Source organism: Pieris brassicae, chromosome 3 (assembly GCF_905147105.1).
Source record: "Pieris brassicae chromosome 3, ilPieBrab1.1, whole genome shotgun sequence".
Taxonomy (NCBI): domain Eukaryota; kingdom Metazoa; phylum Arthropoda; class Insecta; order Lepidoptera; family Pieridae; genus Pieris; species Pieris brassicae.
The window spans coordinates 10,915,802-10,940,488 of record NC_059667.1 but is presented as its reverse complement, the minus strand read 5'-3'; the positions used below and the strand labels follow the sequence as shown (position 1 = coordinate 10,940,488).

General features: G+C 37.3%; 2 protein-coding genes across 5 annotated transcripts; both read right to left on the bottom strand.

The window, feature by feature from the left end:
- Positions 1 to 10,611: 10,611 nt before the first annotated feature.
- Positions 10,612 to 14,330, bottom strand: LOC123707257. Of its 4 annotated transcripts, XM_045657153.1 has the most exons (5): positions 14,272 to 14,330; positions 13,761 to 14,063; positions 12,126 to 12,408; positions 11,813 to 12,058; positions 10,612 to 11,714 (listed from the first exon to the last, which is right to left on the bottom strand). In XM_045657153.1, the coding sequence occupies exons 3-5, from the start codon at positions 12,345 to 12,347 to the stop codon at positions 11,055 to 11,057; spliced, it is 1,128 nt and encodes a 375-aa protein (XP_045513109.1). In that variant the 5' UTR covers positions 12,348 to 12,408; positions 13,761 to 14,063; positions 14,272 to 14,330; the 3' UTR covers positions 10,612 to 11,054. The 4 variants fall into 4 exon arrangements, with proteins under 4 accessions (XP_045513109.1, XP_045513108.1, XP_045513106.1 ...); XM_045657152.1 differs by lacking the exon at positions 13,761 to 14,063; XM_045657150.1 differs by lacking the exons at positions 13,761 to 14,063; positions 14,272 to 14,330 and adding an exon at positions 12,909 to 13,110.
- A 1,279-nt stretch (positions 14,331 to 15,609) lies between these two features.
- LOC123707164 lies at positions 15,610 to 22,272 on the bottom strand. Its single transcript, XM_045656996.1, has 8 exons — positions 22,097 to 22,272; positions 20,128 to 20,198; positions 17,425 to 17,540; positions 16,501 to 16,723; positions 16,221 to 16,420; positions 15,958 to 16,144; positions 15,770 to 15,877; positions 15,610 to 15,666 (listed from the first exon to the last, which is right to left on the bottom strand). The coding sequence occupies exons 2-8, from the start codon at positions 20,174 to 20,176 to the stop codon at positions 15,650 to 15,652; spliced, it is 900 nt and encodes a 299-aa protein (XP_045512952.1). The 5' UTR covers positions 20,177 to 20,198; positions 22,097 to 22,272; the 3' UTR covers positions 15,610 to 15,649.
- Between the last annotated feature and the right edge of the window lie 2,415 nt (positions 22,273 to 24,687).

The window sequence follows — 24,687 nt, the reverse complement described above, 5'->3', positions numbered from 1 at the left end:
TAAGGGCTCATGCTTCTATGGTATATTCTACGGTTGCGCGTTGGTGTACTAACTTCAAGCGAGAAAGAACTTCCACTAACGAGGTCTGAACAGATGTCAAATAGTTGAAAACATTGTCTTGGTGGATCATCGTGTTACTGTTTGTTTTGTTGTAGAATAAATGAAGAATTATATAGGAAGTGTGTATAATATTATATAAAACCTTGATGAAAAAAGTGTCAGCGCGCAGGATGCCCAGAATGCATTCCTCTGGCTCGCAGAAACAAACGAGACTGAGAATTTGAAAAAGCTATTTGTGTTTGTTACTTAAAGGAGGCGTAAACTGGCTTCACCATTGTGACCCGGAAACGAAAGAACAGGGGCAGAACCACACAACAACCGCAGCTAACGCAAAGAGAGATTCGCAACAACAAAACCAATGGTTTTCGACAACTATTTCAGTCTCTCCAAACCTGAAGAATAACTTAAAATAATGAATAAATTAATGAAGCCTTTTCAAACAACCAAGTAGTTACACCTTATGACAAATCTTATGAATTTACATATTTTGATATGATTATGATTTAATATTATAATTTATATACTTAATTTTCCTCGGTTTTTGATTGTCCGACATAGGCCTTCTCCAGATTTTTCTATTGTAGTTTGTCTTAGGCTGTCCATGGCTGAGCCTGCTACTTTTTAAGGATCTTCTTCCCATCTGATCAATGGTTTTCCTATGTTTCTTTTGCCGTGTCTCTAACTTGTTCATGTATTTGTTACTGTTCATCCTACTTCTATATACGTCAGGTTCTTGGGGGTTATAATTTGACCTAGATACATTCCTTCAGAATTTTATTAAAGTTTATACGAAGAATATGTTACGTCTAATATAATCTCAATTAGTAATCTATAGAACTACTACAATATAATTAAAATACTATACAATATCTATTTCAATAAATATTTGCGTCGATAATAGTCGTCATTATTCGAAATTAGATAAAAGTTAGAGGTGACTTTGTAATTTTTTATTAGAGGAATGAGCATTATATTAGTATACCGCTCTTAGTTATGCTTATCTCAATCGAGTAAATGAATTCCTATTTAATTAAATGACTAAACTTTGTTCTTTAAAACTACATGTTCTACTAAAACTCAGATAAACGCAGTCGAGAAATGAAATCTGAGTAATTAACTAGAAGTTATCTAAAGAAAAATCGCACAACAAAATCTAAATGAAGAGATAAAACAAAGGCTCGACTCACGCGAAGGGCGAGGCGCGGGTTGAAGGGGGAGGCCTTACTCTAATTTATTCCTCTGTTGGATAATATGAAAACAAGTTGAGTGGGGAAATTTAAATTACGGTGCGCAATAAATTATTGCAAAGTCGGACGAAAATAAATCGTGACTACTGCGCTCAGCTCTCAAGATAGTTTTACTGCCGTTTGTTGGTCTCTAAACTCCTTCTAAATAGTAGATTCATAGAAAATGGTAGCTAAATGGTCGGATGTACAGTTTGAATATACACATAATTGAAGCCGGCTACAGAATCCAGGGGGCTATGGAACAAAAACCTATCTATCTATCTTCTAACAATCATTAAGCCAAATTAATTACTAATAACGTAGACCGAATGGCGCGTTCACTGGCATGTTATTCGCAATAAGAGTTTCTGTAAAATATAATATTCACGGTCATAAAATCTATTAATGTTTTATTTATACTTGCAATTACATGAAAGTAAAAGTGCTTCGTTGAAAAACGATATCTGATGTGTGTCTCCTCCTAAGACTATTACTACGTTAATCAATGAAGTAAGAAAAAGAAGATGTTTGATTCAAGAGTGGAGAATTATGTTAGGATTCAAACCGAGTGAAAGGCGCGGGACGGACGGCCATAAGCTTTGATTGCCACGTGACGATTAAGAGTGCGCGCCAAAATGGAGAGACCTGAAGCTATCTGCAAATCGTATTTATTAAACTGCTTTGACGCAATATCCAAATAATTGTAAATAAAAATAAAATAAAATGATTGGATATTGCGGAAATTTAGTGAAAAGTTAGTGGAAATCTCGCTATCATAATCTATTAAATGTATAACACTCGTAAAAAATTACATCATATTATAATAATACATGACAGCCATAGATGCATCTAAATGTCATTCATCCACGAGAGCCATTGACAAAAAACAGCGCGAACGAAAATTCTCAGGCCTCGATACTCTAACAACCCTTCTCGGTTTGATGCAAATCGCTCTTTTTCTAAATTACTTTATTAAAACGAAACGTGTTCTCCAATAATTGGGTCCCACCGCGATGTGGCGACAATTTACTGTTTTTATTAACCGAATTTTAATTACTTCGGGACGCCGTGATTTAGAGACACGATAGCGAGTCCTTTTCACAAATTTAATTTGCAAAATTGACATTTTGTAATTAATAAAAGTGATCAGTCAACGTGACATATGGAAGTGGTTGTTTAATTACGAAGAGGGACCGTTCCGCAATGGCCGAATCGTATAACGAGGATTGTACACCCAACGATTATGCCGATAACGGCGTTTCGGTCCGTGCATTCCCCAATATTCTGAACCGCGTCATAGTTTTATGATTATCTACTTGCTGACCGAAGCCCGCTCTCGATAGCACGAGAGCCGCTTTGTGCACATTAAGTTTAATTCCTATTTAGTTCTAAAGGCTTTGTGTTATAATAATATAATCATTGCATATGCATTTAATATAAAACAAATGAACTTACTTCCGTGATATCATTTTAGGCATAGCTCGCAGTACATACAGACGAAGTCACGGGCACAAAGCAATAATCATAATGGTTCGATATCATATGGTTTATTTTGGGTCTCCGAGCCATCGCAATGATGAGTGTGTTCGATATATCTCGAAATGTTTTCCAAATTTATTTTCGTGCCGCAGAAATGGGACTCTCAGTCTCGTACCCTCTATGGATAGACGCCCACTAGTGTTGTGTCAGCGTTCGGCTGTTTGTTTAGGGCGGCCCTGAACACATGAAATAATGTAGACCAGGTGCACCGAGAATGCTCAGACTCCTCTCTCAGTTATAGCTCTCGTATATGTGGAGCAAACCGTAACTGATTATTAATGTTTCTATGAGGATAACGGATTTATTTAAAAGATACAGAAGATACAGGTTAAAGAACACTAAATTATGGGATGGCATTCACAAAGTCAGTTTTCCCTTTACAAGCCGCGCTGTGCTATAAGATTCCTGTAAGTTCACTACTCACAGAAACCTTATAGCACCGCTACACTCATATATCTTCATGAATGAGCACTTTTCAGCACACGAATCACTTAAATAATTCACTGCTTTTTGCATTTCTTAGGCTTCCCAGCGTAACAACATTAATAAGGTTTAGTAGGTAGTTGTTTGTAAAATCAATATGTAACTTTTTTAAATTTTGATTTCGTTGTATTGATTATATTCAACAATTTTAGAAATCGACAAATGTATTAAAGTATTATATACCACTTACTTAGACTTGGCAAACGTGAACACAGCATTACCATATCTAAATAACGTGCGCTATCTTCTCAACGGCTTCTGCCATTACGGTACTGTCAAGCCATCACAGGTCTGACATTTCTCATACATTGGCAATTATAGTATTATTGCAATTGGTAGTCTATTCACGTCTTCGAAACATCGATGGGTATATCAGAGGTAATTAAACTTAAACAAACGTATGTAAGGGCTAGTTGTTCTAGTTCTTAGGGTAGGAAATTAAACATTCTGATGATGACTTGATTCAGCATTATTCACATTACAGATTTTACCTAAACTGTATAACTTCAAACTTGAATAAAGGAATTGCCCGTGTGCATGTGTTATTCCCTACTCCTCCTCGACCATTCCACTTCGGGCAGATGTTTGAGTAAATTCATAACAATTCGATAGCAACCGAAAGAGTCAAATAAGTAACTATTACACATGCGCACTTGTAGCAATATTCTTAAGAATATGTTTCATAAAAAATGTTTGTACAAAATTAATGATTTGTGATTTCATTATTTAATTAGAACTAGTTACACGAAGCGGGTTTTAATATAATCAGTGCAGCGATTTCAGATCTGGGTTACACTATCCGCTATCTCAGAAATCGAGTTCTAACCACACGACGGGGAGTTTCCAATCTCTTTGTGAGTTGCACTAAACTCCGATAAGTTATAACAACTCGCTATAACACAGAGATGATTGCGATGAGCTCCCCAGCACTGCGGAGTTATTGTAATTCACGTTCACTATCCAACAAAACACATATAGTCACCCTATTTAATAATTCTCGCTTAATTTTAATAACTCGACGTTTTAGTTCGTCAAAGCGGGTGCGCTAAAATATATAGTGCCTACTTCGTAAACCGCTTGTTAAAATGAGTTAAAGTGTCATTTACCATACATGACCTTTATGTGAATAAATAAATTTCACGACAACAGGTGTATAACGTTAATTGAGCTTGATAAGACCAAGAGAAGAAAAGCCAAAAGTACTGCCAAGTGAGAAATTTATTCATTAACTCTGTTAATTATGAATACTTGAATGAATGCTTATGAAATTTCAAAAGGTTTTATCTTACGGACGATACCAGTCAAAGCGAGACATACACTTGAAAATAAAAAAGCGACAAAGGATAACAAAGCGAAATAAAATGTCAACGAAGTCTCTATAATAAGGATCAGTGTTTTTGACATCTGACGGCCAAGTTTTCCTAGGTTATTGGTGAAAAAACTAATATTACATACAAATGGTTAACAACTTGGCGGGACAGGCCAGTTATCAATAAGAGTCGAATGCAGTTCGAACAGTTCCGGAAAACTATCACATATTAGAAAATTGAGATTTGCCAAATGCTGCCTGAAAAAATGTTTCATCCTCCTGAAAACCCTAGTTTTCTTTTAGCTTCAGAACATGTGTAGTCAAGTGGTGCAGTTTTCAGTAGACCCGTTTTCATGCGATTTCAGGCCTAGTTATACCCCTAAGATGAAGGAATATTTTAAACGGAATTTTCTAGGTGTGGGACAAGGACGGAATGATACGCGAGAGAGTAGGAGATCGGAACCTTCTCGAAACTAGACTGAGCACTCTAGAACGCCGAACGGACGTTCTACGAACCTGCGACCAGTATAGTTTAGTTTTAAATGCGATATCAAGAGATTAACACCGAAGCGATAAAGTGCGAATAAAGTGAAGACAAGTGTTAAAGTACTGTGTGAAGTGTGCATAATTAAGTAGTTAGTGACTGTTTTTGTGTGTAATAAGTGCATTTTTGCGAATAATTTATGTTCATAAATTCCTCATTGATTTGTCAATAAATAAGAAGAAATAACTCTACGGAATTTTCTATCCGATCCCCTAGCTCGTAACAATATTATGGGAATTTCGGAAGTTAGACAACAGGGCAACAAAATAAAAAGAACATTTATACTTTGCTACATTAGATGTACACCCGGACAATATGGGGTGATATTTATTTATTTCATTTAGTCACTGAAAAACAAAATAACCTCATAGGAACAACAAAACGTGTAGCAACTCTCAACATGAACATTCAAGGGAACAAGAAATCAATTATACAAGTATACGCACCCACAGAAAAAGCAAACGAACATGAAATTGACGAATTTTATAAGACCATAGAAAAGGTCTTTGAAACACACACATCATTCTAATGGGAGATTTCAATGCAAAAGATTCAGTCCCCGGAGAAAACGAATATCTAGCTATAAAGCAATACGGAAACGGCGAAAGAAACGATAGAGGCCAGAGACTTGTTAACTTCGCGATAGAACATGAATTAACAATTATAAATACCTGTTTCAAGAAAACCAAAACCGCAGATGGACTTGGCGATCATCAGGTGGACAGTACGAGAACGAGATTGATTACATTCTTTCAAATCCCCCAAAATTGTTTCAAAATATAGAAGTTCTGAACTTAAACTACGCATCAGACCACCGTCCTATTAGGTGTAAAATTAAGCTTACCACGCAAAAGAAGAATATGACCAATTTCACAAATAATAAGACAAGTCAACTTAGAAACAAGGATGAAATAACACAATACAAAGAAAACCTATCAAACTTTCTTTTGGAGCCATCAGGTCAACCCATCAGCCTAGAGAACAAAACGGTACAGTCCTCCTACGTCAAAATAAAAACAAAGTTTGATCCTTGCGTGAATAAAATCAATGTATATCAAAGAGGAAGCATGAAGCATGTTAAACATAAAGAAAATGGACAAAATAAGACACAAAGATAAGAGCCGTCACTAAAGTTACAAACGCTTTAACTTTTGCTCAAAAACTGAAATGGCATTGGGCTGGCCTTGTAGCGAGAATGTCTATCAGAATGTGGACCAAACGAGTTATTCAATGGAAAAGACCACTGGAAAACACCACCAAGAAGAAGATCTGAAAAGATCAGCTAGCATAAACTGGCACTCCATAGCACAAGACCGATAAAAGTGGGCATCTTTGGAGGAGGCTTTTACCCAAACCGGGGTTTCTGTTAATTCATATATATTATTTATATTTATATATATTTATCTAAGCTAACCTACTAACAAAAATCAATATTTTTGTTTACTGTAATATAGCAACTACCAACTATTGTAAAAAAGGAAATACAAAGGCTTATTATTATTAAATAGTAGTAGTAGTTACATTCGGTAAGTAAATTAACTTACCGAATAAATGTCTAAAAGATACCAAAAATCTATGAAATACAAAATATTTTATAATTTACAAAACATTTCAAAACACAAAGAAATAGAATAATTTTTTAATCTACATTTTCGGTTTTTAGAAGAAAAAAGTTGTTCCTTGTATTTATTTGTATTAAATAACTGTTATTCTTGTAAATGCTATAGCGGTGTGTTGTCTAAAGATTGTGACAGCGTCTTGTGTAAATGGAAAATGTTTCTCGCCGTAAGGAGGTTTCGTGCGCGGCTTATCGACGATATAAATCAGCCGATATGCCGATCAGTGTCTGTACGACACACATGTATGTATGTTTTATACGCTTAACTTTAATAATTTGGATTGTTGATATGTATTTTCTGCACAGTTTCCACTTAACAACGTCTCATTTTAAAACATTTTGAAACAAACTAAAAGTTTGTTTTCTGTGGCAGTACCTTTAAGGTTGTTAACATTTCCTCGCTGTATTGCGGTACTTATTCGTTGAATGAGGAAAGCACCAGCTTTGCAGAGCTTCCTTGCCTGTAGTATATACCAACTCCTCTTCCATACACCAAGTGCTGCAACTTAAATATTTAATTAGCGCCTTTGCACTTGAACCCCACAGCGTAAAATTCGAACAAAATCAAAGTTGGAGGAAAAGCTCTTATATTGGAGCCGAGGCTTATATGTTCAAACAGGTTGCACCCCATACCTAATCCTGACCGATCCTCCAAGGGATCAACGACATCCGATCCGGCCACTTGCCCTCTTTTATAGCGATGCATGTTGGCTCCAAAATGGCTGGAACATTGTGGGAAAGAAAGAAAAAAAATATGTTCGTTATGGAATATATATATAAGATATATAAAATATAAGATAAGATATATAAGAGAACATGTATCACTTATTCCACATCATTAAATTTGAATCGGTTGACATCCCTACTTATCGGCAAAGAAGACAAAGTGTGTAGGCCGAGATAAATTATACTCTTTTAAAATATAGAAATCATCATACAAAATGATTATAGGAAACAACACTTATTTTAAAACAAATATCGCAAATTAATTAGAAGTATCCTGTCCAGCACTAGTCCCAGGCCCTTTTATCAACTAGATAACCGTTAACTTTATAGTAAAGCCTTTTCATACAGCTTTTCTTTAACACATTTCTTGAATTAAGAAAAGTATCCCTTTTCCCAAAAAAAGAATTACTAACTTTAGATAGTCTAGTACGTGGAAATTACAGCCTGCGTTTGTTCCAAGTGTTAACATTATGCGTATGTTCTCGGTATAGTAAACTTATTACTATTTTTTTATACATACATAATATTTTCTATAAATATATTGCGAGGGAAAGGTATATTAATTTCCTTGAATGTATCTCTCAGAGATTCCCTACATTTTATACTATAGATTGCACGAATAGCTCTGTTCTGCAGGCTGAAAATAGTTTTGACATCAGCAGCATGACCCAATAATAATAAGCCATAAGTCATTGGCTGCCTCAGCTGGAAGAGTAACTAAAATTAACAAGTCTAGCTGTATCGACATCAGTTAGTGAGCGAATCTTTTTAACCGCGTAAGCTGTAGAACTAAGTCTTTTCTCCAATCCATTAATATGAGGGCAAGAGAGTTGCATATTATGTGGTTCAGCGCGGCGTGGCGAGAAAACTACGGATACTATTTCGGCAATGGAGGCCAAGGCGTCTACAGGGACACTTATGCGGAGTACACATCACATATGGGCATATCTAAGCTTAAGCTGATGGCAATGCAAAGTGATTAAGGGTCTAAAAGGGTAAATGTTTAGAAAAGCATTAAGCCACTGACTGGCTTCCCTAGTGCCCACTGCCACCAACCATGCGTGGTCTGTAATTGAAGTGTGATCTAATCACTGTTAGATTGCGAATTTACAAAGAGAAACTTAACTAGTAACTAAACGAAGTTATTGTTTTTACCATTACTTGATATGGACTGCAGTATGGACCCTTTTTGAGAAAAGGCCTTCTTCTGAACTTCCCATTTGAATCTATTCTTTCCTTCCTCCTCTACTCCCCAGAAATCTTTATGATTTTGTCAGCTCATCGCTTTTGTGGTCTTAATACTTTTCAATTCCCTGGACGTCCTCTTCAGCGAGTGATTTCGGCGGTCCATATTCTTCTTTTTATTTATAAATATAATGTTATTTTTATTTATTAAACTATATTACAAATTAATGAATAGATTAGACTTGCATCAGAGGGCAGCAATATTCACGTCAAAGTTGGTGTTATTATAGCCAATTTCAGATCTGTTTGAGACGCAACAGTTAACACCTAGCCAAGTTACCGTTCCTAGGAACGTTCTAAGGAATAAGGTCGAGTGTCGCGTGACGTCGGGCAGGCTGATCGTCGAAGGTATCTATAGAAGGATGTCAGTAGAAGTTGGTTTAATTAAAGTTACAGAGAGCCAGTCATCGGTAAAGTTCCAATGCCGAACTTTAGAATGATGCAATTCGTTAAATATTTGCACTTGGAAGGTATTGCATTGCATATCGCAATTATAAAAATTTCTGCAGACTGCCAGCACGGGTCTACCCTTGCTTAGTACAAGCAGACACTTACTGTGCAATTAATTATGCAATCCTTGTTATGGCTGCCGGACGGCAGGTAGATGCTGCATACTTTGATTATAGAAAGGCGATTGACGTAGCGGATATCGACATTCTGTTATCGAAGTTGGCCAGTATCGTATTGACTTTAGAACTATAAAATGGTTTTGATAATTAGCAATATAAAAGATCCTGATGATCACTATGTAGAGTACAAAGAGAATCAGTCGGAACAATACTACACTAAGTAAGGCGTGAGTCAGGGCAGCAATCTAGACATTTATGAACGCCACATTGCGTCGTCAGCATGATACAACCTGTCAGGGGTTGTGCCTATGGGGTATGTGCGACAACGAAGGCCAAGGTTGTTTGCGATACCAAGGGCTAGAAGGACCAGTCTGTTGCACAGATCCTCTTTAACAAAGACGTTACGCCTCCTGCTGTTTTCGACACTATCGATATATTTATAATTATGTTCGCAGAATACATTCACAGTAGTGGTATTGTGGATACGTATATTATTCTTATGGCTTCTTACTATTTTCTGTAAGGATAATGTAAGCATTTCTATAAAAAAAAATTACTTAAATCCAAAGTGTCCAAATTAATCGCGTTTTAGCTGTTAATGCTTTATGAGTATGAACCCTATTAAGTTGCATCCCGCTTTCTCTGAAGAAGTCTATCACTTACACCTAAATGTGTTTAAAAGTAGCTTACTCTGTTTGTAGATATTATGATCAAATATGTGGTTTTTTTCGTCTACAGGTAACAAAGGAAGTGACGTCAGCCGTAACTTCCCGCCTCCCGTCTTATCCAAGTATAATCCCAATCAAGGAATATTATACAGGAAAAAATATAGTACCTTGTATCGAGTAATATTGCAGTGTTTGTGAATTTCAAACCGACAATAGTTGTTATTTAGTGCACAAAGCGACGCCGAGATAATTTGTTTGTGTCCGATATTTGTGAAACAAACTAACCTTTGTTTATTCTATACTCAGTTAAAAAAAACGAGTTAGGACTTTGGAACGTATTTTATTTTAATAACCTAATAAATTACTGAAACGCAGTCATAAAGTATGAGAGATAAATTCCAGGGGTGAAAAACAGTGGCACTGGAAAATAGTAGGTACACTGATACGAGGGGTGTTCAATAAGTAGTGATAACGCCGTTCATTCTTAGTGGAAAGAAAATAATAACTAGTGGCAGGCAAAGCCCAGATATTAGTATCATAATAAGAAAAAAGCAATCAAATATTTTTAATCTTCTAGATCATGACCGTTTTTTTGCTCGATACAAAACTACACATGAGACATGGCTTCATCATTGACTATGAAAGAGAAGATCATGCGTTGTTTTTTCTGGGACAGCCAAAAGACTTTGTACGCAGCATAACAAAGTTGCGTAAGGAAATATACGTGGTAGTATACGGGCGTGGCAAGCTCACTAAGGTTGTTTTGTTTCGTCCTAGGACTTTGCCTAATGCCGATAAATTTAAAGATGATGACGCAGTATATGATTGACATAAATGCGAGCAGATTTTTTTTACAAAAAGGCCATTTTAGCTTTTCTAAAAAAATATATTAAGTGTGTACAAAAGAAATGTATATGAATAGGTTATCAAATTATTAAGTAGCCTAAACTTGTAATGATTAAACATTTAGTAACATTTGCAACATCGCAAGCCTGGGTTTATAGTCAGGTAAACATTGTAATACATTATGTCTCAGTTTAACTAATTTTAAATGCTATAAATCCTGTTCACCACCACGGCATTTCGTATTCATGCTGCTCCCCCAATGTATAGTCATGGCGAATCCAAGCCCAGGCGTGCGGTCGAGGCGCGGCCCACTGAGTATCCTCGAAGCGGTAGTCTAGGAACTCGTAGGGTAAGCGGCCCATGTAGGCAAGGTAAAGGAAGTCTAATACGAAGTGACAGTCTAGTACTGTATAGTAAAGGTTGATGGTGGGCTCGCGGAGCCGCATGGAAACCGTGAGCATGCCCACCAGCCCGTCGTAACGCCTGTCATAGCCGTCGTGAGTGCGAAATAGCGTACTACCAGAATCCATACCATGCTTTGCCCACTGGTGGCCCTCGATGCAAATGAACCAGCCCCACTCCTTTTTCGCACACGGTCCATATTCTTCTGTCCGGACAAAGTATTTGTGAAAAGGAGTGGGCACGCGGTTGTAAGACCACATGAATTGGTAACCCACGCAGTATTGAATCTCGCGTCGCGGGTGTCCTCGAATAGGTGACGGTGATGCCTGTTGTGTCCAGCTCGATGATGCGCGTGGGCAAATTCGCGTGTTGCTCCTCCATAGGTACCACCCGTACACATTATAAGTAGACGCCAGCACCGCAAGGTCAAACGTCACCGGTAGCGGGTGAGACCGGTTCACATTCTCTGGACGCTGAAACTGTATGTCGTGGCAAAAATAAGACTGGTTAACTAAGATAATAGTACAATTTATATCATTATAATTAAAATTTCTTAAAAACTTATCAGTATACTCACCTCTGGGTGGTAGTGAACACGCGCGATTGACATGTAGAAGGAGCTGTTTTGAGCATAAATATTATGGTCGTACCACACGCCTAGTATATTTTCGAGCGAACGCTGGCCCCGGTGGCCACGCAGCACTAGCTCCACGGAAGAAGCCGTCGTCAAGAAATGGCGCGTCGTGATGACGGCGCACGTGGCGAGCGGCGTCAAACGCTTGTATACTGTGCAACATGTGCAACCCATGTTGTCTGCATAATCCTTAAACGAAAACTTTTAATTATGTTCTGAAAAGAGAGAATTAAATATTAGTTGACATCAAGATTACCCAAGATGGAAGTGCACCAGCCTTCTTGCGGTGTGGCGATAAGCGGTAGGGACGATTTCTCTCGCGCATATGCAGCTTATACGCTACCCAGAGAGGCTCTTCGGCGCGAAAATCGGGTGTATCTTGCTGTGGATCGGGAATTTGCTGGCCGTCATCTAACATGGGTGACATCGTGGTTTGGCTCAACCACCAATGCTGATGCATCTTCTCAATGGGTGGCATGGTGGGTTGGGTCGCTACCCACGCTGCCCACGTCGCCCACCAGACTGCCCATCGGGTGCATCTGCAATTATTGTGATATTTGATGGTTGCGTGCGAACCTATTATTGAAAGCCTCAATAGACTCGGTCTAACCCATTACCTAGTTATTCCAATGACAAACAACTCATAAATAATAATATAATTCAATTTGTGTACGCTACGCATAAAATTGGCAAGTGTTAAACATGACTTATAAGCCTCACCCAAAAGACATTGTCACAAGGATTTCAGTTGCTCAAATTTTCAGAATATTCTTAGCACCTAGTCTTGAAACGGAACAAACACTGCAAGTTCTAGCACTCGCCACGGTATAGCCCAGAAAGTTCTTTCAATTACTTAAATTTTCGCATAAAACTCACTTATAGAAGCATATTTACAGGGACTTGAGCTATTAACTGACTAATAACTTTCCACCAACAAGTTCACAATGACTCTGTAGACGAGAACATTGTGGTCAAACCCAATATCTCGAAAGTCGGTTGACGAGTTAGTCAAATACGAGAAACACGAAAAGAATCTTACAATATTATGAAATTGTTCTCGATCTTTGTAGGAAATGTTTTCTTCAACATCCGGGCCTGACTTATGCTAGCCATATCTCGAAGGATCAAATGAAATGGGATAAGGTACTGATTGCTTGAATTATTGTCATAACGAGGCAGCTTCTAATTAGGCGTACGTGACGCCTTTCGGTGATACCTCGACATTAGAGAGCACACTAATCGTTCAAACTATAACAAGATAATGACGGCATCCCATTATTGTATAAGATATTAAAATCAATTTCTCAGAGTCCGTCAGTGCTTTGCGAAGGTTAATGTATCACTTACTATAAAAAATATAGCCACAAGTTATGAAGGAATTTTATTTTTGTTCACCTTTTTTGTTTCGCAATGTCCTAATAAAAGTTTAGAACGTATAAAATTCAATACTCAAATTAAAACTAGTTCATAAATTAAAAATAATAAGATGTACTAGGTATATCTTATATAGAAAACAAAAAATAGTTTTTATATTTCGGGTATTTTGGGGTAGTTTGAGTTTAGCAAGTGTGATTAAAAAATCGACGGAGATTAGACACGATGAATCCCCTTCTACCGACTTTCAAGAGCTTATAATTTGCTATAGATCAACGACTTTGATTCGTTGAAGTTGAACACACAAGTGCACAAACTATATTTTATAATATTCAATTATTTATTAGGTATGTAGATAGTATAATAAAAACAATATAAAATTTTTCCCAAAAATATCATAAATTAATTTAATCGGCTTTCACCCGCGTTGACTTCGTGTATTTTACCTAAGTCTCTCTGTTGCGACTTTTTCGACTATTATTCCGTGTATTAATATAGAGCTTTAATAATTACACACCTAAACCTTCATTAGGAATCTGCATTATAAGTCGCCTGGTTTTTCATTTGACAGTAAAATTTTATAATAAAAAAAATGCCATATCTAAATGCTATTAGTATTTATTATAATGAAACTTTTCCTTATTCTCCTTTGCTTTTTTGCTTCTTTAAGTATACATAGATATTATTCGAATTTATAAGCCATTTGAAAATATTCCAATAGCAATTATTTATTTAGCTAAGATGACGACATCAAGATAGAGGAAGATGTACAACATATATATCTATTTCGAGGCGATTCAGCGAGTTTATCAAGTTTATGCTGTAAAGAAAATATAGTTAATTACATTATATAATATAGTTAACGTATAAACCAAATTTGAAGGATTAAAAGGAATTTATTTTTATATTAAAGTTACTTATTGTTTTCGAGTTATAAGTTGTTTTGTTACTGTTATTGTTGTTTGAATTAAGAATTCCTTCGATATAAATATTTATTTTTGGAAAACAAATGTCTGTACAATACTGACCCAATCATATATATAAGTTAAACGATTTGTAAAACTATAACTATTTAACTGAAATTTTGTAAACACCAATAGATAGCTTCAGTCAAAATTTGACGGAAACGTTTTAAACTGTCGTAAAAAATTTGACAGTTAAATTTCAAAACATACATACAAACCACAAACAAACGTATCATTGTTTCTTTCTGTCTGCGATTAGAATACATTTCAGTTTATGTTAAGAACATCATGGTACGAACAAACACGATTGAATTTAGGCACTTGAACTCGTCAGCATCTCAACTGGACCTTTTGAGAATGTACATGGTTGATGGCCCCTTAAGTTGTCGACTGTTGCTAATTCATTTTGTATATAAGCGCCACCTGTCATTAATGGGTTATACAAGCAAGGCATAATATACAGAGTTGAACCACTTCGCGGTTGGGATTTGCTTGTTTTGTGGGGGCGTTACGAGAGCGCGCCACTTACCACCTATCAAAATAATTCATTCAATAATGTGGTCGTAATTTTATGATTTAAAGTATAATATTCATTGAAGTGCAGAAGTTCTCTGTAGCGTCATATATTCATGGTCTGTATCCATAGTACGTCGACAGCAAAATAATGATAAATAAAGTACTCTAGAACGACCAAACTTTATTGTTTTATGAAGAAATTTTATACGTAAACCAAGGTATGTGAATTAGTTTTGAAGAAATTAAAATACGGATGGAGGAAGTTAAATCTTTTGATATAAATTGATTAAGATGGTTTCACTATTAGTTTGCGTTCATACCGGGAGTAGGCACGCGTCCGTCCACGAATAGCTCTGCGCCGGTTTTAGCGTGCCTTTACTATTTTGAGCTCGCTATTTCGAGAATAAAATGCGGATTGCGGATTGCTGATACTATTTTGTTATTCTTACGGGTCGCATAAGTTTATGAACTAGTTTTGGTGACTTTTCAGAAGCAAAATACTGATTTCTTAAGCTCGTAGCTCACTTAACAAAATTGTTATTTTCTAGTGTTTTTATAAATAAATAAATTAGCTTTGAACATTGCCCCGTCTTGTTCATTTCTCACACAAGACACATAAATAGCGAAGACTCTTATAATCGTAGTGAGCCTGTCTAAAAGCTTCCAAAATAATGCAAGAGAAAATCTCACCACCTGGAACTTCATGATACTACCCGCGGTGGAATCTTGGTGCAGACATCATTTAAACTATTTACGGCTAGGGCTAGCTTACAAAATTACAAATGATAGATAGCGTTATTAATAGAATTTGTCTTTGACCAAATGTAGACTTCTGCCGTCTCTCACATATAAAGGTCTATTGAACGACCTTTCAGCCCACTGCACTTGTACATTCACCTCAGTATTTAGCGAGAACGAGAGATTTTTAAGATTTATGTGGTTCTGGAAATTAAAGAAAAATATGTTTCATTCATACATGTATTATTTACATCGTAGATATGTACAATATTTACAAAAAACATTATCACAAATATTCGTCACGAACCGAAAGCAATAAGCGCGCCTATAGTAACGAGTTTCAGAAACACGATGAGCGACGGAGCGGAACTAAGGCGTGGCTCGGGCTCATCTCGCTGCATCTCCATCTCACCGTCTGAAACATTTAGCCAAATACTTAAAAACGTTTCAATTCTTCCTATTATAACAATGCAGGACCATAACTAAAGAACATACCTATAATATCATCGTCTCGATCGTCCCCCTCTCGACGATAGAGGCGTAGCGAGATCGTCGCGCCGTCGTCGGGTGCAGCGCACACGTAGCGACCCGCATCCTTCGCCACCAACGCCGCCAGAGTCAGCCGCGACTCTAGGCGCGTCTCCCACCGTTCTGTCTCTAATGAGATGCCGCCTCGTGCGCTCTGCACTCAATCGGAAAATGAACATAAGAAATAAGTATACTAAATGAATCTAAACACTTCGATGTGGTATACCTACCTGTGGATTAAGAGCTTCGCCGTTATGCTCCCAATGCAACGAGAGCGGGGCTAGGGCAGCAAGAGCGGCGGCAGGCATCGCTGCCAGTGCGGCAGAAGGCTCGTAGCGTGCCTCACACGATAGTATCGCCGAGCCGCCCAGCATCGCCCGCAGCACTGAGCCGCTCAGCACCGACACGGATACCGCTGGTAGGTCCCACTCTGCGACAAAGAGACGTCTCACTTTCACTTTTCAGATGATTCCTGTCGTGATAAATAAATTTAAAGCAGGTGACACACACCAATAACAGTGAGGTTGAAGAAGAGACTCATTTTAGGCTCGGTGTTAATTTGACACTCGTAACGGCCGGAATCGCTGACTCGGAGCACCTCTATCCGCAGTGAGTGGACGGTGCCCCGTGGGTCTTCTTGAGAGGCTGCAGCGCAGGAGACGCGTGTATCGGCCGTAAAAACGGCGCCGGCGTGTGTAAGGATCTGTAGATCGCTCGAGCGCACCCACGAAACCTACGATTATTGAATATCCTTTTTTAACTTTTCACTTTACTTTAGCACTCCCGACTATCTAACAATCGAAGCGAAAATATAACAGGAAATTTAAAATTGTAACGCTAAAGAATTATAACAGGTAAATCAATTGTACTGTGATCAATTGCATAAATCCTTCAGAGCCACTTACAGTCTATAATTTACATAATCTAACATAATCTATTTATTTATTTCCCCAGGAAAGAATTAAGCATATAATGAAATACAAGGTAGTTGTTAAAAGACTAAATAAAACTAAACTTTGCAATTTTTTTACTGACTCACACAGATATGTATCGTCTGATTAAAAAAATTCGACCTTAGCAGGAGAAGGAAGGAAGAAGTTCCAGGTTCTTATAGATCAGCAATAACAACAAAACGTAGCAAATTGGTAATAATGTTAAATTACACTCTTATTATAAAGTGGTAAAGCTTGTGAGATTGTAGCGGGTAATACTTGTAACCGTTAAACTGATTTTTAAATTATTTAACCAATAGTAAACCAGACTATTTCCTGGTGGTTAGATTTGCAAAGCAAGTAGGAGAAGAAATGGTCGAACGCAAACATTTTTTTTTACAAATGCTGCCGTAACGATGAGATATATCACTTGATAATACCAATAGGTGCCCTTAGGTTCTAATTACTATTAGATCGGGTTTTTAGACACTATCGCACTTACAGCGCGATCGGCAAGCCGCAGAACGCGACAGTGTAGTTCCACGCTACCACCTGCGCGCGCCACCACCGTTGTCTGCTGCGTACCGTCGAAAGCTGGCCCAGATCTGCCGCCGCCGTCTGTAAGTTAAGCACTGCATTTCAAAACAAAAATGTTTACACAAAACTACCTGATGTCAAACGAAACAATTAGAAAATACCTTTAATTATGTTACGGGATGTAAATCTAACAAACACTTTGTTGGTTCTTGTAGAACGGCACTCAAAATATTGCTAAATATTTTTTTTGTAACAACAAATGCGGTACGCACTGGTACGCTTGAGTCTACTAACAGACATCGTTGGTTGTCGGTTCTTGTAACACAATAGCAGTGCACCACCCGCGGTTTCGGTTGTAACAAGAGCTTTGATGCGGGCTTTGGGTCTTGGGTTGCTAAAACTTTTAAATTGTTGGTAAAATGTAAACCCTAAATATCAAAACTGGTAGAGTCAGGCGTGGAATTTCGCCCTTCTTTTGTTTGTGCTCGTCGTATTATTCATAATATTGTTATGCAAATTTCATTAAACGCTGCTTTCGCTTAAATAATGTTAACTAACAAAACGAATAAGAGTGTGTGTGTGTGTAATTTTTCGTTATTATTAGGGGTATATACAATAAGATTATAAGACATGGGCTTGGTAAAGTATTAAAGAGGACACAATGGGATCTAGTAATAAAATCAGTAAATAAAAAGGCAACGACGAAAAATCTAGGAACCGGGTGAAGGTCACTTCAACGTGTGCACAGACCTACGAAAGGCCCGGCCTGTGGTGGTGTAAACAACTTTGCTTCCAGCAACGCTAAAAAGATTAAAGGAATCCATTAAAATTGTTTACCTTTTACCGTGGCGCCGCACGCGCAGTTGCTTATTTACTATGAGAAATAAGTTATGGCTCATGATTAATATTTCATGCATATCTGCTTTCGTGACGAGCTTATTATACACTCCACGAAAAAGATACTAGGGCAAGTTGTTATCTTGGGCGAAGATTGATAAATTGATCGCAGCAGCTTCTTGGATACTCTTTGATTATTGTACTCGTAGTATCCACAATCCATACACCGAAAAGCGATGATGGCATCGGGTGGAGAGACAAGACGCGAACAAAGCGCACATTAATCAAAGCGTCAATAGTCATTCGCCGCGCGGTGTTCGTTTACTCTTTGTCTTGACGTTGTGCATTAAGGCCGCGACGAGTCGACGAGTTACTAAACGGTGTTTCAGCCTTAGGAGATGGACTGGTGACAAATCGTTTCAAACGGCGAGCTCTTGTAAGAGGCGACGGTATTTATCGGTCGGATCGCCGGATGAAGCGACCATCTGGTGGTGACTCACCCGCTCAGGAACTACACTTCGCGACCCGCAATAAAAATATTTCTTCTTTATAGTGACATTCCCCACTCGCGTGCCAAATGATTTCATATGGGCGGATATATCTATTTTTGCGAAGAAATCGAACGGAAGCTCGCCGTGAATGCCGTTCCCCCTCGCCCCCGACCCCTCCTCTCGTTCGTAGCGGCACGTGTCTCGACCAGAATAGAAATTAACCTTCCCGATACTTACTATATTGACTCTCTTCACTAAAATGTCACACCCGCCCCAACAAATATAACTATACCATAATGAGAAATCACAAATTGAACGGTATTTTGCGAAAATATATTATTTAAACTATTTTAAACAAAATATTCACTATTGTCCGCCGCCAACTTGTTTCAACAATATTAACTGTAACCAATGTAGGACCAAATGTTTATTATGAGTATAAATAAAAGAAGTTAAGTAAATTGTAACATTATTGTTGTGTCGATTTGTATACGATATAGCTGTAGGGACTATAATAATATAACACAAATTTATTTATTTTCCTTTCCATTCCCATTTGCATAACACAAGCAAGTGGTTATCGTCAATCAAAATTAACATAGAAACACACTGGTATTATAAATACAAAATTTGTAAGATTCAAAATCCAAATTTGCTTCCTGCAGCTAAACTACGAAGGTCATAAACGAGTTACTTTTCTGTACAGATTACTATAGGATTGTTGTAATTCGAAAGCACATATTACGGATTTATCTTCGCAACGTGCTTATAATAATAATATAGAAATAGCGAGTAATCGGCTTGACGGTAATAGTATCGAGCATATAATTGTAACTTATTTGTTGGCATCTCTCTCTACGCCCAGTGCCTATTAAAATAAGACGTTCGAAACGTGCTCCACTTTGTCGATATTTGAGTTAGAACGAAGGCTGAGGTGCAAAAACCACTACCTCAGACTCTGGGCGCGATCGACGTTTAAGGCCTGAGCCTCGTTCGATACAATATGATGAAATCATTTGCAGTATTTCTCTGGCGCCAGCAAATGTGTGCGAGCTATCAACGAAGAGAGATTTCAAGATAATATAATTCGTAATATGGACCGCGAGGTTGACGCTCGCCACTCGCCATACGCACATAAATAGAGGCAACACGTGACATCCGCGGGGCTCACGTCCATCATTGCAAGGAAAACAACACCACATAATATTAGATTAATTTAAATGATAAAAAATCCCTTTCATCTACAAAATCTGTTTCGTGTAAGACAATAGTAAGATAGTTCGTTACCCATAGTTAGCATGAAAGTGAGCATTAAAAAAGTAAAATGAAGAAGCACTTACCGGCAGGCTTCGACAACGCGGCCATTAATAGTGCTATCCACAGCAACATCGCAGCCCGGTGATCTGTTCACCTGCAACGGAAAAGTATTTTACTCTCGCATACGTATTGATACAAATCAAAATACTCCAAAAGTCATTGGTTATTAAGGCCAGCTCCCAGGAACTCAGCAACAGTCCAGTCATAAAGATAACTATATATTTATGTTTAAACATTATTTAATACTCTCAAGTTGTGGGAAGTCGTCGACGTTATCAGCAGCATCGACCCCATATGTTCATTGAGTCACGTGGTGCGAGGTATTCATAATGTGGCGACCACCGCTTGTAGAATTGTGACATACACAAAATGTAATTTACTATGGCTGTGTATGTTATATATTACCTACTTACTGTAATTTGTAAGATCAGCAAAGTTCATAAATTGCAATTATATTGTCAAGATTCTTAACTACACATCTGACATTATAAAAATCAGTATTTACTTAATTCCATTTGAATAACAAAGATAAATCAAACCACATTTAAACTAAAGTTAGGACGGAAATCACGATTTCCAAATAGCTTTCATCGTTTAAATACGGTGTAGTTTAGTGACTGCTGTACCTACTGAAGTACATGCTCTCGAGTGTGAGAGTTTGTTTACGCAATAAATCTCTGAATTCTCTTTTGCCAACTACTAGGTAGGCTTCTGCCTTCAATCGCAACGTTTAACACGGAATGAATGCCTTTCATCACTTTTAAAACTTTTATATTGACGCTCATAAAGGTAAAATAAGAATTCACTCTAATATTATAAAGAGGAAAAACTTGGTTGTTTGCTATTGTCTAAGCTTAAACTATTGGACCGTTTTGAAAGAAATTTCACCGTTTCTACATTAATCTGATGAGCAGAGGCTACAGAATTTCCATATTATTGAAGAAACTTAGTAGGTATATTTGAAAATGAGGAGTCCGGTACTACCTAGGCCACATTTTTCGTACCTTGCAATATAATTTCAAATGTTCGTATGTAAAAAAATCTGTTCGTATTTAAGACTACATCAGTACCTGTAAATTTGGTGACTGATGGTTTTATTTACAACTCAGCATCAATACGAATAGGTTGCCATTTTTCTCATTTCTCTCTGTACTGGTTCAAATTGAACAATTTCAAACCTCCATTTACATTTAGGAAGGCTTGAGCCTATAGAATATCGTGTTACGATGTAAAGTAGCAGGAAGACACCCGTAGTTTGGTTAAATCACTTTAGTCATTGTTCAGAAGCGCGGCATCCAAAATTAAAGAGTGTAAAATTGTTTTCTCTCTTTTTATAATTTACTTGCCTGTAAACAAAAAGGATTACGATAAGGCATACGCCGTACGAGTACATTATAAGAACAATAAGTAAGCGATCTAGCTTACTATAGCTTGTCAAATATAAATAAATCTTTATTTACATGTTATTAATTATGACCAAAAAAAAACAATCTACACGCGAAAAAGTTTAATACGCTATGGGACTCGCTCGGTGGATAAACTCCCCCTACACCCTAAACCTCCTAAAGTACTGATAAGCATATAGGAAGCAAAAAACCACGACTGAGTCGACACCTCATGCCAGTGTAATCTAGTTCAATGTCAACGCTCGGCAACAAGATCTATTAGGGTTGCCTGGAAGAGATCGCTTATCGCTACTCATAAGGCCGCCGATTGCACAATGTTGTTAAAGTTCATTGTTAATATTATTATTTAATTGTCTGAATAAATAAATAAATTAATTAATTGTTTCTGTCACCAAACAAAAAAACCAACAACCTCCATAGCACATCACACGATATTTTAGTAACCCGATAAAACTCTATTACCTGTAGGTATTTCAATTAAGTAATGCTGCTAAACAGCATTTACATGAATGGAATAGTTCAATATATTACAATAGTCTTTTATTATTCTTTCTTTTCGGTGAATGATTTAACTACAAACACTTACCTTACATGTTATGAAGTAATGTCATTCAATTGAGTTAGGTTGGCACTTAGAGCAATATTAAAACCTCGCGTAAATTACACAGATACATAAATTTTACACTATCGAATTCGCGCTTAATGCCGTCAATATGAGCGAAATATCACTACGCTTCTATGAGCAGCACGCGTCCGAAGCAAAGCAACTTACGCGACTGAGTACTGACTATTGACGCGGGACGCCGCGCCGTATTCCCTAATCTCGAGCCCGAGCGAAACAGGGAATCCTGCGCATTGTTCCCTGGTACGGGACACGTGCACAGAACTCAATGTAAACATCACCACGAGGGTGGTCGGGACGCTAAAGGACGTGAACAAAATTAATTCATTTATTTATTTAATTTAAACATTCTCTTGTTAGTACCTACTAAGTACACTAATTAAATATATTTCTTTGTATTTCTTAGTATATTTTCTTTTTGTCTTTACGGTGTATACAGTTATAACTGTATTTTTATTTTTAAACAAATTATTAATGTAGCTCTATTACAGAAATAGAAGTAATACAAACTTTTTAAACTTGTTTTGTATAATGTTATATTTACGTATATTGTTACGAGCTAGGAGACCGGATAGAAAATTCCGTAAAGTTATTTCTTGATAAATCAATGAGGAATTTATGAACACAAATTAAATAAAATCTGTCTTTAATTTTCAAAATAGTCCTTTTTACTCCTAAGTGTCCACCTGATGAGCCGTCATGAAACATTTCCAATATGTTGCGAATCTTGGATCTTGGCACAACTAACTATAGATGAGCAGCATCCCCACGAGCGTATTCCCATTTGCGACATAACACCCCATTACGGAGAACTAAGCTATCCCATTGAGACCAGTAACTCTTGGTCGTGATGCTAGTAGATGCAACATCATTCCATCGCGGCTTGATAAGTGACGATTTCATCCAGAATTGGTTTAATGACCGAATCTTGTTGTTGCTCTACCTGAATTAATTTACCACACTAATCTGAACTAATGGTATCTGTTCTTAGTATCCTCACATGGGCAACCTCCCTACCTTCGTGTCTTGTACAATGTTTGCAGTCTTCCTCACATAACAGTGAGGTGACCCTCAGTTCGTTATTTAACTACTCGTGTGTAGCAAAAATGTCTGAAAATGCCTTCAATAGAAACATTATGCAAAATACAATTTTCAAATATGTGATTGACCCTCTCCTGAAACAGTCAGAAATAATATTTCAGCCTGCTAAAAATTCTTTATGTAGTGGAAAAATCTAGAAACATTGCAGTCGGCCCGTCTTCTTAACAATATTATTATGTACTGAGATTCCAAGTTATATTTCGCGAACGTCAAATAATTTTAGATTTATATCACTTGCTCTGTATAATTTACTACACTGAATAAATTATCTTTACCATTTTGTGTATCATTTTTTGTTTAGGTTATAAGCCTATACTATACATAAAAAAACCACTGAGAAAAAATATTACAAATACATATAGTTATGTTAGTTAATAGTATATACTCTCAAACTCATAATAATTCTTGTATTACTTTCACGGAACGGTTCTCGATCGGCCTCTACCCAACTAGGTAGAGCCTTACTTTTCTGTTTAGTATAACAGAGAAAGTTAGTTTTCTGTAAGATTGTATACAATACTTTTTGTAAAACTGTTGTGTGCAATTATATTAATAAATGAGTTCGCATTTACTAAAATAGTCCACTTCAATTATTCTTATTATTTTATTTATAAACAGTAACTATTTCTATTTAATGATGAATTACTTTATAATAAAATTTATAAATTTTTTATAGATTTATTTTTAATAATTTTATGTTTAATCTTCAAGTAATAACACAAGACAATAGAAAAATGTACGCCTGATAAAAAAGATGACACAAAATGTTCACACAAATGTCCCCAATACATTCTTGAAAATGCGTGATTGAATGTCCTTGCTTAAGCAAATATGACAACCCGTTGCGCTCAACGATAAACATAGGTCAATGAGTTATCGTCAATATACTATACCCTTCCACACTCGCCGTGGACTTCACAAATGTTATGGGGCTCAATACCAACATAGCGTGTGTGGTGTCCACTGCCATTTAGAGACTAACACACAAATTAGAATATTCATTTGCGCCGCGGGCTGGAGTTGTACGTCAGAGAGGATATCTATTCTGGTCGCCTCGTGACGCTTGAAGGAACGGACCTATCTAACTTCTGGCTGCACCTAGACCGCGAATGGTCATCGCGGTCTACGCGTGGCTGTATAGGATCTACAGCGTGAAATGACGAAACTGACCGACTCATCGAGCACATCCAAACGGCAACAGATTCCTTGCTCGAAAGGGTACCGACCGCTGAAATCGTAATACTTGGTGATTTTATCGCCCACAGCTCAGCTCAGCTCAGAAACCACCGATCACGCGGGAAGAGCATTCACGACTTTTCTTTGTCATAAGTCTTGACACAAATGGTCCCTGCGATTACGCAGATACCAGATGTGGATGGTAGAGGGTTTATCCCTCTGTTGGACCTTATGCTCACTTCACATCCGTGTTGACCCACCATTGGGTTCATCGGATC